The 17,581-nt window shown below is 35.7% G+C and overlaps 1 protein-coding gene across 3 annotated transcripts in view; it reads right to left on the bottom strand.

Annotated features, from left to right (window-relative positions):
- Window positions 1-212: 212 nt before the first annotated feature.
- Window positions 213-17,581, bottom strand: part of LOC103144423 (receptor-type tyrosine-protein phosphatase eta) — a 39,451-nt gene continuing 22,082 nt past the window's right edge. For all 3 annotated transcript variants that reach the window (XM_016676080.1, XM_016676081.1, XM_016676082.1), the window contains 28 exons: window positions 17,192-17,452; window positions 16,464-16,724; window positions 13,918-14,178; window positions 13,301-13,576; window positions 12,655-12,927; window positions 12,304-12,567; window positions 11,382-11,645; window positions 11,017-11,268; window positions 10,277-10,543; window positions 9,914-10,174; window positions 9,548-9,811; window positions 8,900-9,169; window positions 7,582-7,848; window positions 7,111-7,392; window positions 6,773-6,916; window positions 6,458-6,659; window positions 5,255-5,370; window positions 5,054-5,141; window positions 4,927-4,971; window positions 4,830-4,838; window positions 4,629-4,716; window positions 3,772-3,862; window positions 3,503-3,579; window positions 3,156-3,290; window positions 2,396-2,512; window positions 2,006-2,166; window positions 1,755-1,890; window positions 213-1,647 (listed from right to left, as the gene is read on the bottom strand). In XM_016676080.1, the coding sequence (XP_016531566.1) occupies window positions 1,513-1,647; window positions 1,755-1,890; window positions 2,006-2,166; window positions 2,396-2,512; window positions 3,156-3,290; window positions 3,503-3,579; window positions 3,772-3,862; window positions 4,629-4,716; window positions 4,830-4,838; window positions 4,927-4,971; window positions 5,054-5,141; window positions 5,255-5,370; window positions 6,458-6,659; window positions 6,773-6,916; window positions 7,111-7,392; window positions 7,582-7,848; window positions 8,900-9,169; window positions 9,548-9,811; window positions 9,914-10,174; window positions 10,277-10,543; window positions 11,017-11,268; window positions 11,382-11,645; window positions 12,304-12,567; window positions 12,655-12,927; window positions 13,301-13,576; window positions 13,918-14,178; window positions 16,464-16,724; window positions 17,192-17,452 (5,267 nt within the window). In that variant the 3' untranslated portion in view covers window positions 213-1,512. The remainder of the gene's footprint in view (window positions 1,648-1,754; window positions 1,891-2,005; window positions 2,167-2,395; window positions 2,513-3,155; window positions 3,291-3,502; window positions 3,580-3,771; window positions 3,863-4,628; window positions 4,717-4,829; window positions 4,839-4,926; window positions 4,972-5,053; window positions 5,142-5,254; window positions 5,371-6,457; window positions 6,660-6,772; window positions 6,917-7,110; window positions 7,393-7,581; window positions 7,849-8,899; window positions 9,170-9,547; window positions 9,812-9,913; window positions 10,175-10,276; window positions 10,544-11,016; window positions 11,269-11,381; window positions 11,646-12,303; window positions 12,568-12,654; window positions 12,928-13,300; window positions 13,577-13,917; window positions 14,179-16,463; window positions 16,725-17,191; window positions 17,453-17,581) is intronic.

Raw genomic sequence — 17,581 nt, 5'->3', positions numbered from 1 at the left:
TTTAATATTTATAACATTATAACTGTATAAATGTAACATTTTTGGATGAATTTGTTTTTATTTTATCAAACACATTTGAAAACTTTCTATTTTTCCATCCACTTCAGAACTATGCACTACTTGTTGTAACTTTGTGACATAAAGTTAAAAACAAAATTCATAAATTATAGTGACTGAAATGAAATATGTAGAAAAATCAACACCAAAACACATTTTTAGCAAGACAGTTTAGCTTTATTGGCATTGAAGCAAATGGATTCTAATAAAGAGTAGATTGTTGCCACAATGTTGCAACATCTTTAATCCCATTTAAGTTTACATATTTAAGAAATACATATCTTCAGCTCATTTTACATAGTTGCGTTGAACCAGCAAGCATCTCATGAAGCATTTTAAAATATCCTAAAATTTTTTATTATTATTTCATATTCCTATTTCTCATTAAAACATAAGTGCTATAAATCAAACTGTGGGAAAAAAAAGGAGAAAGAAACGTACCAAGCTAATTGAAAATTCTGCTGTTTGGAAGATTGACAAAAATATGTACATTTTTGCTTCCACAGTGACTTTTAATACAGAGGAAGTGACCATAACTGGATAACAGATGTCACAGGAAGTGAAATAACATGTTTTTTTTCTCTAAAGAATGTACAGCATAGGAAAGAGCAAAAAAGACCATTGAAATAATGTCTTAATTAATAATACAAACTGGTGCATTATATATATTTTAACACAAATACAGCCAGTAAAAATGCTCTTCTTGAAAGAAGTTCCTGAGATGAAATGAGGAGTAAGATAGATATTCCATTTCAAGAACCACTGGCCAGAATTGAACATAAACTACTTGAAAAGAAACACATCTAATGTTTAAAGTGGACAGTGTGGGACAAATGCATAAATGCATCCAGTGCATTCGTCACTTTGCAGTGCATATAAATAATAATAATAAAAAAGAGACCAAAACAAATAAACTCCTTCATTGAATCACATTGCACAGTTCATATAGGCTTACAGTTAGTCAGGCAAGGAGAGAATAACTTAAAGTTCCTTTAAAATATCACATTATCCCTGTTTAATAACTAGAAAACTAAAATAAGACAAGTGTGCCCTCTACTGGAGTAAACGCATGAATGCTGTTTGTAAGGCACATACCACCAGCCTTTGTTTTGTACAGTTCGATTTAAAAGTGTATTTAAAAATACCAAAATTTTAAAGTGTATTTAAAAAGTATACAATAAAACTACCTGAGCAAAAATAAAAATCAGTGAGTCATATACAGTAGAAAGCAATTTTATAATAATTGTGCAGTGCAAAGAATATGCAGGTATGAGAATTTAAGGCAGAAGCATAAAAAATGCCGTTTCCTCTATTTTTTAAACAAATAAATATAAAAAAGAGGAGTAAACCCTTAAAGGTTGATGTTTCTAACAAACGTATTCCCTTTAAACTTGTTTGCTCAGTTATTTCTCACCCAAAAAGAGAGGGAGAGATGTAAGGAAATGAAAAAGCAGACTAATATCCCCTTTTGGGTTCTACGTTTTCATAAATTGTGATGGCAGCTGTGTTCTGGTAGATTAGATCCACATTGTTCCCTGTTCTCGCCCGGATGATGTCCAAGGCACACTGGTTTAGGAAGACATACTGGTCCTGCAGCAATAGAACAAAAATAAAAACCAGAAAGTGTTTGTGATGTGAAACGCTGTAAAAAAACAACAACCCCAAAACAAAGCAGAGTAGATGTGTGGTCTTCCTACCTCCGTCTGCACCATGAGAGGCCGGTGCATTCGCAGATCATGAACAATGCCGTACACATCTACAATGTTTTCCCTTTCGATCTGGAAGATCAAGCGATCAATGGCTATGAAGGTGCCTGTGCGCCCGACTCCAGCACTGAGCGCAAATATCAAAAACAGAAAGGCGGAAAACGACAGGAGACGACAGGTTATTTTGTACACTTCCAACCAAATGAAAACATTTGTAAAGTTGTCGGGGTGCTGTGTCCAACCTGCAGTGAACCACTGTGGGGGAGTTTCTGGAATACTGGTTCATGTGCTCTCTGACCAGATGTCTGAAGCTGATCAGAAGCTCTGTGGTTTCTGGAACGCCGTGATCCGGCCAGGCTGTGAAATGGAAGTGGCGGACTGAGCGGACTTCCGTTGTTTTCACCTGAGGTAGAAGGAGGTCAGCGATGAAGCAGCAGTTACAGGAAAATGAACAATAAAGACAGGGCACATCAAAAACCCTCGACTCAGAACTCAGAATGACAAATCGTCTGCAAAGCACACTTTATGCATACCTTTTGTTGCATAGTGTTAGTAAAACAACCATGTGATTGCTGGGATTCTGTGAGTTTGTGTGTGCGTGTGTGTGTGTGTGTGCTTCAACATAAAGTTACATTTTTTATGTCAAAATCCCTGATGGTCCAGTCTTCAAGTTGGATTTCAGAGGTTGTTGTCACAATGATGTCTTCATAGTATTTGGTGCCAGGACCCCAGTACTGCTCACATTTAACCTGAAAAATAGTTCATTTGCTTTCAGTTTTTGTCTTATTCAGAAACTTTGATATTTGTTATAATTTATTTCAGCTGATTTTTGTGTCATTTTTATTTCACAGATGTCCCTGGACTTGTACATGCTGCATTTAGATACTCTTACTTTGATAAACACACACTGTGAAGCAAAAATATTCCTGTTCTGCTGCAACAGTTTAAAAAAAAAAAATGCTTATTCATATTTATTTAGATTCATCCTTAATTAAGAATGGAAAACTGAAGTGTGAAAAAATACAGATTTTTAACTCTGGTTGTTATTCAAGTTAATTCATGTTGACTGATTTTCAACCAGTTTCTGTACCAAAGAGTTACAAAGGTAGAAACATGTTTTGTACATACGTGCAATTTTAAATTGACTTTTCTTATCACTATATATACAAAAAAGACCAGGGTGTATTTCCTAATTTATTGCGAGGGAATGCAATACTTTTGCAAGGTAACGCAAGAGAAAATAAAAAAAATCCCCATGCCCTCCTAGGGGGCTCCATGTGCTTTCAATAAAGCTTTTGTCTCTGTAAAAACTTTCTGACTGCATCGATGAACCCACTGCTCACGGATCAGGAACAGGTACGACACAAAGTATTTCTTTATGTTCATACTCACTCTTCCTTGTTCATTACAGCGTGTTAGCATAACCAGAGTCTGGACGTTCTTCTCCCAGACCATCCTCCAGAACTCGTTGACTGTTGCAGGTAAAGGTCCCTGAGCTGCGATGAACTCCTTCCTGGAAAGGTAACCCTAATGTGCAAAAAACAAACAAACAAACAAACAAAAACAAAAAAACTCAGTATAAAGCATCCATAAAGTTAAGTTTTCACAAAGATTCTCAAATGGGAAATGAGTGTAGATTTCGTTCAAAGCGAACCAGAGAAACAAATGAAGTGAGTTATAGTGTGATCATAAGATGCTTTAAAGTGAAATGACCAAAAGCAAATAATGTCGGTACGCACCGGCATGTAGTTAGCATTGATGTAATCTTCATTTGGACTTCCGTGGACAACAGAGAGTTTCACTCTGGAGGAGTCATCTAGGAGATGAATAAGTATGTAAATGAAGTATGAATGATTCATTTATGAATTAAAATTAAAGTGTTAGATGGTAAAAACGTTCATTGCAAGCAGAAGCAGTGGGGCGTTCCATGTGTTACACCTAACATGTTATGGTTTGAAGAATGAGGGTTAGCTTTTTGAATAACAAAGGAAAATTTAAGGTGACTTACAAGGAAGCACGTTGTTGTAGCGATTTTTAGGCTTGTTCTCCAGAGCCAGCGCATGCAGTTTGGCTTGAGCGGTACCAACAGGCTTCAGGTCCTTTAAAAAACAGTTTGGTAGATTAACTTGTGGGTACAGAAGAAATAAATAAAAAAAACAACAGATACTTTTAAAATTATAAACTGCTTCATATGTGTGACTTTATTAAGTCACACATATGAAGTTTGTGTGACTTCATAAAGTCACACAAACTTCCAGTGTCCAGTGTCAAATGTATTTATAGACAAGTATTAATGGAAAACACGCAGATTATTGATCTATTCTTGCACAACAATTTTACATTAACTTGAGTGAGTTGAAAACACTTCATTCTTCTCTTATTTATTCCTACAACTCGTGTGTTTTGCTGTCTTTGATGCATGTTCCACTGTTTTTCATCAATCTGGGCCATGCACAAATGTTGTATCTTATATTTAAAAGCATAACTGCACAAATCAGAATAGTTGTCCCAGAATAGATTTAATGGCAAAAAGTGTACTAAAATGAAAAAAATAAGGCAGAAACCAGGACATTATCAGCTCCACGCAAACAGTTTTCCCAGAATCAGTGATGTTCTCTTGTCAGTCTGTGCAGCAGGTGAGACGTCGTGTTGGACTTTGTTCAGTCTGTCTGTCTGTCTGTGTATAGTGTGTGTGGATTAAGGTAATTTAGAAACATTCAGAACTGTAAAAATATAACATAATGATTTACACATTTTGGTGAGAAATAAAATACACTTTTCCTGATGTTGAGGAACTGTCAGGTAGCAGTACACTGAGAGAAACTTACAGATTAGGAATGCCTAAACATGTTTGTGAAGCTTCACCTCAAATTCTTCAGCGAAGCCACAGCTGGAGTCAGCTTTCTGCTTCCTGTAGTAAGCTTCAAAGTCCTCCACTCTCACGGCCACACTTCTGCTCATATATGCAACATTGTTTAGAGGGGAGAATAAGTATTCTCCAGAAAGGAGCGATATGTACAAATGTATTAATTTGTATTAATGTATTAATTAATGTCTTATACTTACACTTTCCCCCTAAGAAAAAAAAAAGTAATAATTACATAAACAATTGTGGACTTTGAGTTTGAAATAATAATCATTTAGCAAAATCTTAAATACTCACCCCATTGCCTGAATCTGGATGTCGGGAGACTCCTTACGGGATAACCTGCAGTATACAATAGATGAATAACACTGAGCATCTGATTCGATAACATTGTTTTATTTTCATCGGTACGAAGAATAAAAACCTTCTCCAATAGATGATGAAACCAATAAGGATGACCAAGAGAACTCCAAAGATTCCCAACGTTGCTCCAATAGCAATAGAGGTGATAGCTGTAATTTTATAAAACCAAAGTTTACAGAGTCAGTCTTGAGCAAAAACAGTTAAATTACATAACAATTAAAATAAGCACATTAAAGTCCCATTTTGGTTCTTTCAATAATACCTGGGTCTTGGTTGAGAATAATCACATCTGACCAATTTGATACAGAACACACTGATTTGGTGGCATTAATTTTTCCTGAGTCCACAACCAAATAGGTGCAAACCACTACGGCATATCTGCAGGACAAAAAAAAAAAAGTAACAACAACAACAAAAAAAAACATAGTTTATATATTCTTAATAAATTCCTACATTTCAAAATCCTACGTTTGCAGTGCATTTTTCTTTTACAGTATGCTCTTAGTTTATACTTTGATCTCATATTGGTATAACTTTTGGAGGTTACAGTTTTTTTTCCGTATAATTCTACCACTGAAGACTAGACATTTTGTTTCCCTTATCAATTTTGGTCAAAATAACTGAAGTACATACAAATTGAAGTATAACAAAAACACAATTAATGTGTCCAACTTTCTAGTACAAATATCTTGGTACACTTGAAATAAGACGAGTGTACTTGTCTTATTGCAACACAAACACACACACAAACACACTTTTCACTAAAACATTGCAGCTCGTTTAGAGCCAACAATTCCTTAATATTGATGAAAAAGTTCTGGTTCTAATTGTAGATTATTTCACTTAAAAAAATGTCTTGTTCTAAATGAAAAAAAAATCTGCCAAAGTAACTAATACTTTTTTCATAAATATTAAGCAACTATTGACTTAAAACTAGCCCCTATATCTTGCTGAAATGTTACTTGTATAAACTTAACTTACGAGTACTTTAAATGTTAACATGATACGTTTTACTAGAATGTACATTTTAGTCTGTTTATTTTTACTTAAGTACAGTGCTTGAGTACTTTCATCATTGTGTCTTACAAACTAAAGAGTTCAAATACATTAGCAGAAATAAAGAGTGTATTTTCAGTCTATAACTTATTTGTAGTAATTCTGATTTTTGTTTTTGGTAATGAAAACAGATTAAGCATTAAATAAACATTTTCTTTATTCACTTTTCTTTTTCAATATTTAGCTTGACTCAGAGAAAAAAAATAAATTAATTAATTAATTAATCTAAAATGATCAAGACTGCACAAACTCTACAAAACAATCCTGTAAAACAAATTCCTGGAATCAAATGGTAAATAAAGCAAATTAAAATGCAATGCAATTTGACAAAATACGCTATCAGCCAGTAAAGGTGCCAAAGATTTCCGTGTAAAAGGAAATCTTTTATATTTAAGTATGCTTCTCTTACCTGTAACTTCCACTTGGATCCAGAGCACCATTAGCATAGCTTTCCCACTTTGATCCACTTCCTATCTCAACGTCCAAGGAAACAGAACTTCTCCTCGTCGTTTTGGTATTGTTCATTATTGTTGCAAGATATGCTTTTGCAGAATTTGCTCTCCAGTCACTGTATGTTTTCTCCATGAAATTTTCAATATTAGGAATGTTGGCTTAAAGGAAACAAAATACACAGAATAATAAGCACTGTAATATTTTTCAAATCTATTTATTACAGGGTTACAGGAGCACATCTTGATGTTAAGAAAACAGAAATAAACCCTACCACTGTCATCGCTTGTTACCAGAACCCCAACATGAGTCACTGGTCCGTTAGAGTCGTTTAACAGGCTGTTGTCAATAAGAAGTGTGAATGTACTGTGGGTTCTAGTAGACACCTGCTTCCCATATTCTGATGGAATGAGAGGCTCTGTATAAAGTTAAAAGAGAGGAATCAAACACCAATGTATCAAACTTAAAGTGAGTAATATTAGCTCAAGATTAAAAATAAATAAATGGAACTAATCCTGCTTCACTAATAAGTGAAGCAGGATTAAATTTGATACCTATTCTTTACATGCAATAATTATTCAAATATTCCGTACAAAATTGAAACAAACTTACTTGTGACACCTGTCTGACATGTTATCCACTGAGGAGTGCTTGGTTTTCCACAACTCAGAGTCTCTACTTTAATCGTAAAATTCTCATGGTAAGTAAGGTTGGGAATAATGTGTCCAGAAACAGTCGCATAAGAAATGGGTACATGAGTAATTGTAGAGGTAGTGCTGGTTACATTAAACATGACTTTAGAGAACTCTCCATTGGGGTTTTTCCATTTCAGAATAATTTTGGCATCTCCAGAGTTTGGTCCAGAACATTCTAAGTTCTTCACAGGACTCGCATCTGTCGAAATGAAGTAGATATAAATATTAGTAAAAACAAAAAAATGTTATTGGTTAAATGTGTGCAACAATATTTTTATTTCCTTTATTTTTGTTTTTTGTATTCAAAGCACAGAAAACAGAAAAATTCACACAAGATCCAATGTCATGCATATCGGACTGTATAAAAGATGGAATGTTACGAGCATACTTGTGCAGTTGGACATCGTTTCTGTGGCAGATTCTGTTCCATCAGAGGTCTTGGTGATGATGGCGATGTTGTACTCAGTACCAGCTGCCAGTCCAGTGATGTTATGTGAAGTTCCACTAGTTGTGGTGTTCTTAACATAAGTCTTATCGTGGTTTTGCCAGGCGACAAAAAAACTATAGGTGCTCTTATACTCAACAGGATGGTCCCAGGTTAAATTGATATGTTCCTCATCAGGATAAAGTTCGAGAGACTTCACTTTGTAAGGTCCTGATGGTTTAATAAACAAGTGAGAAATGTTACTGGTAATCCGGACACTGCAGTGTCTTGCAACAAACAATGTGTTTTAAGTGAATTTTTTCAAAGTAGTGGATAAACAAATGTGGTTTGACCTGGACCATTCAATGGCTTTTTCTTAAAGTTGTTTTCCAGCCAACAGGTTGGACCTACAACCCAATCTCAAGTCATCTGCAGACTCAAAAACATATAATCTAGGTTTGCCATGTATTTACCACTTCATCTTCTAATCAACTCAGTAGTTTTCCTGTTCCTGCTAGAAATGTACAATGCCAGTTTTCATTGCAAGTTTATATGCATGTCAAAAATTGCAATGTTGGTCACATTTGACCAGAGCGTCTTCTTTGACATGTTTTCTATAGCCCCTCCTTGTCCATAAAGGCCATATTTTTGCCCTTAACAAATAGCCATTGTGTCGAACAATCCTCCCACTTCAGCTTCGAGTCTGTGGAGCTCTTCCAAAGTTACCATGGGCCTCATGGCTGCTTCTCTGATTAATACACTTTTAGGTTTACAGTTTAGGTTTACAGCCCTATTTCACTAGATTTGCAGTTGGGACACCCTCTTTCCATCTTAGAGATCCTTACAGCTCAGAGCATTGTTTTATTGCAACCTAAATCCTCTGCAAATGTCTTCACACTTTTATCCCTGAACCTCTCTGCTGTGTTTCTTGGTCCATATGGTGCTTTTTGGTAACTGATTCACGCTAACATAACAACATAAGAGCTGTTTTTTACCCAGATTATATTCCAAAAATATTATCTTTATTCACTTGTAGGTAATGTCTAATGGCAACCCGCTGAACAAACTTTTATTTAGGAATAAAGGGTGCTAAATACAAATTTAAATCTTATGCTACACTGTGTTGATCTGTAGCATAAAATGAAATACACCAAAGTTTGTGGTTGCAACATATTTTGGAAGGTTTTTTGTTGTTGTTGTTGTTGTTTTTTTTTTTTTTTACAAGACACTGTGAGAGTAATTGATATAGGAGACTTAATGATAAATGAAATAAGATTCTTACTTGTGGTCACGGTTATGTAAACAGGTTCACTCTCAAAATCCATTGGTCCCACAGTTGTCACAGAAATGTCGTAAGAAGTCCCAGACAGAAGTTGAGACACAATGTAAGTTGTTTTGGCAAAAGGGATTTTTACATCTTCCTGAGAGTGAATGTAGGTCAGATTGTAGTGGTAGCTGAATGCATATTCCATATCAGGTGCTTTTCCCCATTCCAGTTCGATAGAACTGGTAGTCTGCATCCGTTTGACAATATTCCCAGGAGGATTTGGGTCTGCAAGGACAGAATTCATCACATGTACAATTAATCGTGTATGCATTTGGAAAGTTTTCCCAAACCCATTGGGGGCTGCGTGGTACTTTTTGTGGCACACCGAGTTTAACTACATATTCAGGGAGTGTCTGAGGGTGAAGTTGATAAGATAGCTAAAATATCCCCCAACAGTGGAGAGTCAATTTGTATTGCCATTACTATTATTTCTATCATTATTATTTCTATTGTTTGTTGTCGTAGTATTTACTATTATTAGTAAGAATTACATAAAGATTATTTTTAAGTATCATCTTGCACTTATTTTAATTGTAGGTAAAAAGAAAAAAAACCCATCAAAACAGACAAAAGTTAATAAGAATAATAATTAGTGATACTCACAAGTTGCACTTGTAACTATTTCAGATGGTTCACTGAACGGTCCACTGTGTGACCTCATCACACCGCTGCACAGCTCTGCAGCGTGCAGGCCGTAAAACTTGAAGGAGGTGTTGTGAAAACTGAGCTCTTCTGTCTTATTTAAACCTGAGGAGCAGTTTAGCAGAAGCTCATATTTCTCCACATTTCCAGGAGGGTTGGTCCACGACACCAGGACTGAATCATTGGATCCCTCATTGCTGATAGTGAGATCAGGCACATTGGGTTCTGTTGATGTGCAGCCATAAAAAATTAAAACAATTCAACAATGATACAAGTTAAAAAAAAAATAATAATAATAATAATAAGGGAAGACAGTAAAAGCCCTACTTGTGTACTGAGTGGTGCAGGTCTCTTTCCCTTCAGTGCCATCCTCTGCCATGACAGTAACACAGAATGTGCAGTTGGTTCCAGAGATGAGATCTGAGAAGGTCACGCTTTCTGCTGATGAGTTGGTAGTTTTGTTGCGACAGCCAGTTGTCTCCACCCGATATTGGAAGTCGTGCTTGTACTCGTATGGTTTTGTCCAGTTTAGGTAAACAGCAGTTGTGTTTACGGTAAAAGCTTTTAAATCTGTGACATTATAAGGCCCTGAAAACAAGACGATAAACTGTTACTTTTTGGAGAAAATAAAAACAAACATATTTGCACAAGTAATTTGTAGCGTGCTCTTACAAGCTACAATGCACTTACTTGTATAGTAGAAAACCTTCACAGACTCTGCTCGAGTGTAATCTTCTGTTATTGTAGTGACGGTAAAGTTGTATTTTCTCCCAGACGTGAGACCATCAAATGTAAATGTTGTAGTGTTTATCCTTTTCAACCGTGATTCATTAGGGACAACACTTCCAAGCTGCACTTCATAAATGTAGGGTGGTTTGCTGCTTGGCTGATTCCACTTCAGGGTTACTGAACTAGTGGTGATTTCTGTCTCTGTCAGACCCGTCACCGGATTTGGTCCTAAAAAACAGGATAAAAGTGATCAGAGCACATACGTTCATTAAAGTCTTTTTAGGTTCGATCACACAGGAGGGAAAATTATAGGAAAACTAACACAAGATCATACATTAGGAAAAGGTTTACAAGAAGTATGTCTATAATTTTTTTTTACAAATGTTTTAAAAGTGTTAAAGATTTAGGACTTGAATGTTAAATAATCTCTATTAACAGAACAAATAACAGAATGATCCAACTTCTTTTGTCAATGTATTTTACATTTTTTAAAATGATCAGGTGCAAAAAAGATTCCTCCAAATATATGAAACAGTCACTTAACACAAGAATTCAATAATATGAATTTAGCAGTAGAGCTGATTGAATCGTTAGTGTAATTTAAAAATTGAATACAACAAAGACAAACTTTATGACAAAACTTGTTGTCATTTTATCCATAGTGATGAGCATGATGAAACTGGCTGTTTCTGTTTACTCACTTGTATAGTTTTGTGTGCTCTCTTCTGTACTCTTATACTTCAGTGCACCAACAGTGACTACAGAAACTGTGTACTTGGATCCTGATTCAAGGTTTTCCATCAGGAACCAGCTGCTCTTTGTATCAGTAGAGGCATTTTCAGTGGACACAGTAAAGTACTGGTCAGGGTCCATATCAGCTGGAAGGGACCAACTAAATCTGATGGAGCTGTTGGTCTGAAAGTCCACTATGATAGAGCCGGGGGGGTTAGGAACTAAGCAGAAGAATAAATCAGGTCACAAACATGCCAAAACCCAATGCATATCCAAATGCAGATAAAACAACAACAACAAAAAAACCCAAAATCACTAAATTTAGGAAACTTACAAGTTGCATTGTAAACAACACTTCTGTTGCTCGTCTTAGGTCCACTTTTGGTGACAACCTCAACACGGTAAAGCACTCCTGGTTTCAAATAGTCAAATTTAAACTGTGTAGTCTCATTACTCAGATCTGTGTCGTTTATCAAGGAATTTGTGTTATTGTATAACTGGACAAGGTATGAGGAAACCTGCCCATATGCTTTTGTCCAGCTCACTGACAAGCTGGAGGTGGTTCCTCTGGCTAAAATGCCTGAGACCTGTGCAGGAACTGGAAGAGAAATGTAGAAACAACAATGAAGATCATTCAAAATAATAATAATAATAATAATAATAATAATAATAATAATAATAATAATAATAATCAAATCTGAACAAGAAATGCATTTTTGCTTGGTCTGCAGGTATTGCTGAGAATACATGCATTTAATCTGAACACTTATACAACAGACTGGGTGGGCTAAAAAGTTTGAAGGTTGAAAAACATGGTTAGATTTTGATGATTTCAAATTATCAATAACTATGATCATTTGTCATTTTCAAGAGAGAAAGTACTACAAAAAGAATAGTTGTGTACAATTTTTTCCTCCTTTCACTGTATAATTTGGTTCCCGAGAACAACATTTTTAAGTCGTTTAAAATTTGTCTTTTTCATTTGTTTTTCAGGGATGTGTGAGGGAAAAAAATCAATCAAAAGACCTCCAATACCCTCTTTCAGCTCCATCATCCTCCACTGAATACAAAGTTCTTAACTAATAACTTTAGGGAACTATCGACTAAGATGTCTTAAAAAAAAATACATATATATATATATATATATATATATATAAAAGTCAGGCTCCTTGAAACCAAGATCTGATCAAATAGTTTGCATAAACAATGAAATATTTATCCAAAGTCTTAATATTCTGAAAGCGTGTGTGACATACTTGTATATTCCTTTTTGCTTGCGATTGTTGATTGTACACCTTCATGAACTGTCAACACATTAAATGTGTAAAGGGTTCCAGGAATCAGACTGTTGAAGGAGTAGGTCTCGTTATACGTGGAGTCATTGTGAACTCGCTCACTGCCCCGCCATGCTTCCACCAGATACTTGTAGGAATCCTTGTAATCATTTTGTCTGAGCCATGAGAGCTGGATGGATGTGGTGTTCACAAAGCTCACAGTCAAATTGGTCACTGCTTTGGGCACTGAAGCAAGAATAGCAGAGGGTTACCTTAGATCAAAGGGACGTTATATTCTCAGCATTGAGACAGCATTGATTTTCATATCCTTACTGGTGCAACTGGACACCTCCACAGGGCTTGAGTCAGTGTCTGATGCAACAGTTGTTGTGATTTTGATGGAGTAACAGAAACCTGGCTCCAGGTTGGGAACGTCATAGCTGGTGCTGTTGCTGGTAATCGTGTTAATGAGTGCTCTTGTGGTGCTGTTGTAGGTTTGAACCCGGTACAGGTAATATTCTCGGGCACCCAGCGGTTTTGACCACTGCACCTTTATGGAAGTTGGAGAAATAGGGCTGGCTTTTGCATCCTGCACTGGGTTTGGCACTGAGCATAAGAGAAGAAAGAAAAAAAACAACAAAGAATATATGAAAATCTGAAATAAATATGTAAATAAGGACATTAAGTCTTTTGAAATGACATACAAAAATGCTATATTTCTTCTGCGGCTTTTCTGGTAAAGTCGAACCTCGGGGTAAAGGTAAGTGCTTTAAGCTGTTGTTTCTATGTTTGAGACCCTTATTTTGAAGTACATTCTTGTTCCTTTTGCGGTTTCAGAGTAGGCTAATAAACATAGGCCAATGGCTAAGCTACTAAAACATTACTTAACACTCATCTTGTAAAGTTCTCATCTCAGGATCAGTATATATTATTACACCACAGGTTACAATGCTCTTTGGGTCTGATCACATAAACTTACAGGTGGAAGTATATTGGGTGACTGGCGAGCTACTCAGTTGTTCGGGTCCAACAGTTGTTATATTTATGGTGTAATTGGTTCCAGACTGAAGACCCTCTAACACTATGTCCGTTTTCTCTATATAGCCAATCTTTGACACATTGTCATCTGGATGATTGTAGGTGATATTATAGCTGATATTAGGAGCACCAGCCATCTTTTCTGAAGTCACCCACTGCAGGTGTAAAGAAGAGTTTGTCCTGTTGGTGAAGGTGAAGGATGTGACAGACAACGGATCTAAAAGAGAGAGAAAACACACATACAAACACACACTAATAAGTCTGCATTGAATTACAATGAGATGTCTAATCTGTTTTCTGTACTAAGCTGAGCAACAAATGTTTTATATTCATCAGTTAAATTGCTCAAATGTAGAAAACGTCAGTAGACCTAAATCCTACATTTTAGAGTAGTCAGAAAAACGTTGTTTTTGTAGTGTATATTATAAAATATACTTCAGTACAATGTTAGCAAAAGAAATTTGTTTACTTAGGTAAAATTCATGTCAATATTTGGTCCTTACTAGTGCCAGAATTACTCAACAAAGATGTTATAATTTGGGGAAAAGTGGAACTTACATGTTGCCAATGAAAACTGATCAGAGGTGTCTGTGAACGTTCCGGCTACAGCAGTCACTGTGAAACTGAAACTCCTTCCAGGAAGTAAACCGGAGAAAGCTGCTGTGGTGGTGGTTGTTTTTGTGAAGCTGGTGTAGTTACTGCTTGTGTCCGAGATGTTCACGATGTAATGGTCAACCCTTCCTTTAGGCAACGTCCACGTGATGTTTATATTGTCACTTGTTCTTGATACAAAAGTGACGTCCACAGGCTTTACAGGCCCTGTTCAGCAAAGTAAATAAATTAGTGAATGATATTCTTAACAGTCCTGATTAATAACAGGACAGATGCAAGCGTCTGTAAAAACAATTTGTCCCTGAGCATATACAAGAGCATCTAAAAACAGCAACCAGAATCTCACTATTTCTTATAGTTACCAAAGACGTAAAAACCTTTCAAAGTCATGATTCACATCAACACAAAAAGCCAGGCTCAGACCTAAAGTCACAGCCAGCAACATCCATAAAGTTGACCTAACTAAAGTATAAGGCAGAGTGAAAAAAGGAGTTCAGATTTTACTGTGACTGAAGAGTTTAATTTACCATAAACCTCAATAAAGCTGAGGCAACATCTACTTTAAGGTTAGCTTTCCATATTTACATTTTGGATCATAATTTGGGATCCCTGATTGGTTGGGCCAGGATATTTCACAATTTCCCATTACAGAAACCTCCTTCCACTGTTCAGCTCAAGTCAGTTAAATAACCAATGTCAATATTCAAAAAGGAGTCAAATCAATAATCAATAATTCTCATCCCTGGTCCTCAGGACCCACAGCCCTGCCACACACCTGACTGAAATGAATGGGTGACTGACTGGTTTCTGAAACTCTTGATGTGGTGATGCAATCATTTGAATCAGGTGTGCTGTTGAACACATTACGCATCCAAAACATGACGACCGGTGAGCCCTGAGGACTTAGATTGAGATTCGCTGAGTTAGAAAAGGTAAACAATCTTTTTTTGTTGTTGTTGTTCTTCAGAGTTTTAAGTTCTATAAGGTAAAAACTTTACTTTATTCATAATTTTGCTAAATTATGAACTCAGATATTGATTTACATTATCTGATTTCAATATCTGGATCTTTTTTATTTTTGGATTTCAAAGGGCCAGTACCTTGTTGTAGATATTTTTGCTTCAAAGATTATTCATTCATTTATGTTGAGGTCATCTGCTAGAATCAAATTTATCTGGAATTATACTTGACAAGAAAAACAGGAATATACTGGAAGGAGTATGAGACTTCATTTTACTAAATCTCTCAATAAGTGTCTATATATTTGCACCTTAAAATATCCTTCATATTTTTCTTTCACCTTTTATACTATAAAGTTTCAAACTTTAACTAAAGACAGTCCAGTTGTCATTTCTTGTTCTTGAGTTAGACCAAAGCACAACTTGTATGCAGGTAAAAAATAATGAGGAATATTTAACAATAGGACATTCTACAAATGACAACAGACACCAAGGGAAAAACCAAGGTGCAAAGCAGTTAGAAAAGATGAGGATAATAACAGGCAGAATTACAATGAGGGATATTTATGGATAAAAGAACATGCTAAGAAAATCAGGAGAAACAGGAATGCTGTGGTGGCACAGGGGTAAATCACAACACACATATCAACACGGACGACACACGACAAACCAAAATTACACAAAACAGTGGGATGAAAATGACAGGAAACTAAAGAAATTGGAAAAGTAAATATCCAGCATTATTCAGGTACAAATATATAAAAAACAAAATGACTAAAGAAACTTGAAGTTGAAAGCATCACTGCACTAACTGTTTTTGTACATGTCATTTCTCTCCACAAATTGCAGAACAATGTTACTTGTGGAAAACCCTAAATAATGAATAATCGATCCAGCTACTAGCTAAACAATAAATTCATTATTTCCATCTCAACAAGGTTTTAATTAAAAGTTGCTTGGAGGAAACACTTGCTTATTGTATTCAGTTAATGACTTCACCACCTTACTGCACTTTTTGTAAAAAACGCTTCTATGTTGCATTAAGAAACAACTATCACCACATATATTGCAGGCATACAAAGCCTAAAATACATGAATAATTAAATATTTTCTTGCAATCGAGGCAGTTTTTTTTTGTTTTGCTTTTTTTTACATATGCATATTTCATACAGTGATACTAAGCAGAAAATAAACTTGTGGTATATTGTGCAGCCCTATTTTCAGCAGCTACAGTAGAGACATTTTACATTCCCCAACAGCAATGAAATTAGTTAAATTTATGATTACATAAAGTTAATTTGATTTCCCAGTCATAATTCCAGCTGTCCACTGTAGGAAAGTGTTTCCCAATGACAAGAGGACATTGGAGATGTCAGTGACATTAAGATTGTGAATCAACTGAGGTTCTGTGAGTGAGATATATGATCACATTTTCAGAAAAACAAAAGGATGGACAAACATTTTCTGACATTATTTCTTGTTGTAACTGAAAAATCTTGCATCCAACCAAACATATGATTGAGACTCACTTACTTGTGTATTTCAAAGTAGTCCTGTTCTCTCCTTCAGTGACATTATCAGCAGCTACAGCAGTGACAGATATTTTATACTGCTCACCAGCAGTCAGATCAGAAATGGTCAGAAATGTCTCAGACACATTTCTTCCGAAATATTTTTGTCCACCTTCCCATTGAACTCTATAGAAAGAGCTGCTTCCCATTGGTTTGGTCCAGTTCACAAATAGAGATGATGTTGTTACATCAAACACACTGAGATCTGTGACTACTTCAGGCTCTGTGAGTGCAAAAGAAATATATAGGAGGAAGTACTAAAAGCTTAAGCAAAAAATTATGAGCATTTTAAACAATGAAAAGAAAGGAGGAAATGCCTCAAACATAATGATGATTAAATAAAATCATACTCTTAATCTTACTTCTTAAATGACAAATCATTTTCTCATTACTCATTAGTACGTTGCTCCCAAACATGGCTATGACAAAAAAAAAAAACACTAGCTGTCTCCAAGAGTCAGCTCTGTGAAATTTAACTGAATCTCATTTGTTCTACAGGGAGTGGTTTTATTTTTCAAACCTCGTATGTAACCCATCTATTGCCCATTATATAAAGGTTGTTAAGATATGATTGGGAGAATGGACAAATGTCCCTTGACACAATATAATGTAGATAATTCTGAATGTTGCATAAAAGCACCTATTAATATCGTCATGATACATCCATCCATCTATCCGAGGCTCACTTACTTGTGTATTTCGAAGTAGTCCTGTTCTCTCCTTCAGTGACATTATCAGCAGCTACAGCAGTGACAGATATTTTATACTGCTCACCAGCAGTCAGATTAGAAATGGTCAGAAATGTCTCAGACACATTTCTTCCGTCATATTTTTTTTCACCTTCCCATTGAACTCTATAGAAAGAGCTGCTTCCCATTGGTTTGGTCCAGTTCACAAATAGAGATGATGTTGTTACATCAAACACATTGAGATCTATGACTACTTCAGGATCTGTGAGCAGAAATCAATATGTTGCAAACATTTGAAAACCAAAGTATGAAGTAGTCACAGATCTCAATGTGTTTAATGTAACAACATCATCTCTATTTGTGAACTGGACCAAACCAATGGGAAGCAGCT

The sequence above is a fragment of the Poecilia formosa genome, unplaced genomic scaffold, assembly GCF_000485575.1.
Source record: "Poecilia formosa unplaced genomic scaffold, Poecilia_formosa-5.1.2 Scaffold126, whole genome shotgun sequence".
Taxonomy (NCBI): domain Eukaryota; kingdom Metazoa; phylum Chordata; class Actinopteri; order Cyprinodontiformes; family Poeciliidae; genus Poecilia; species Poecilia formosa.
This window is presented reverse-complemented; position numbering and strand designations above follow the sequence as displayed.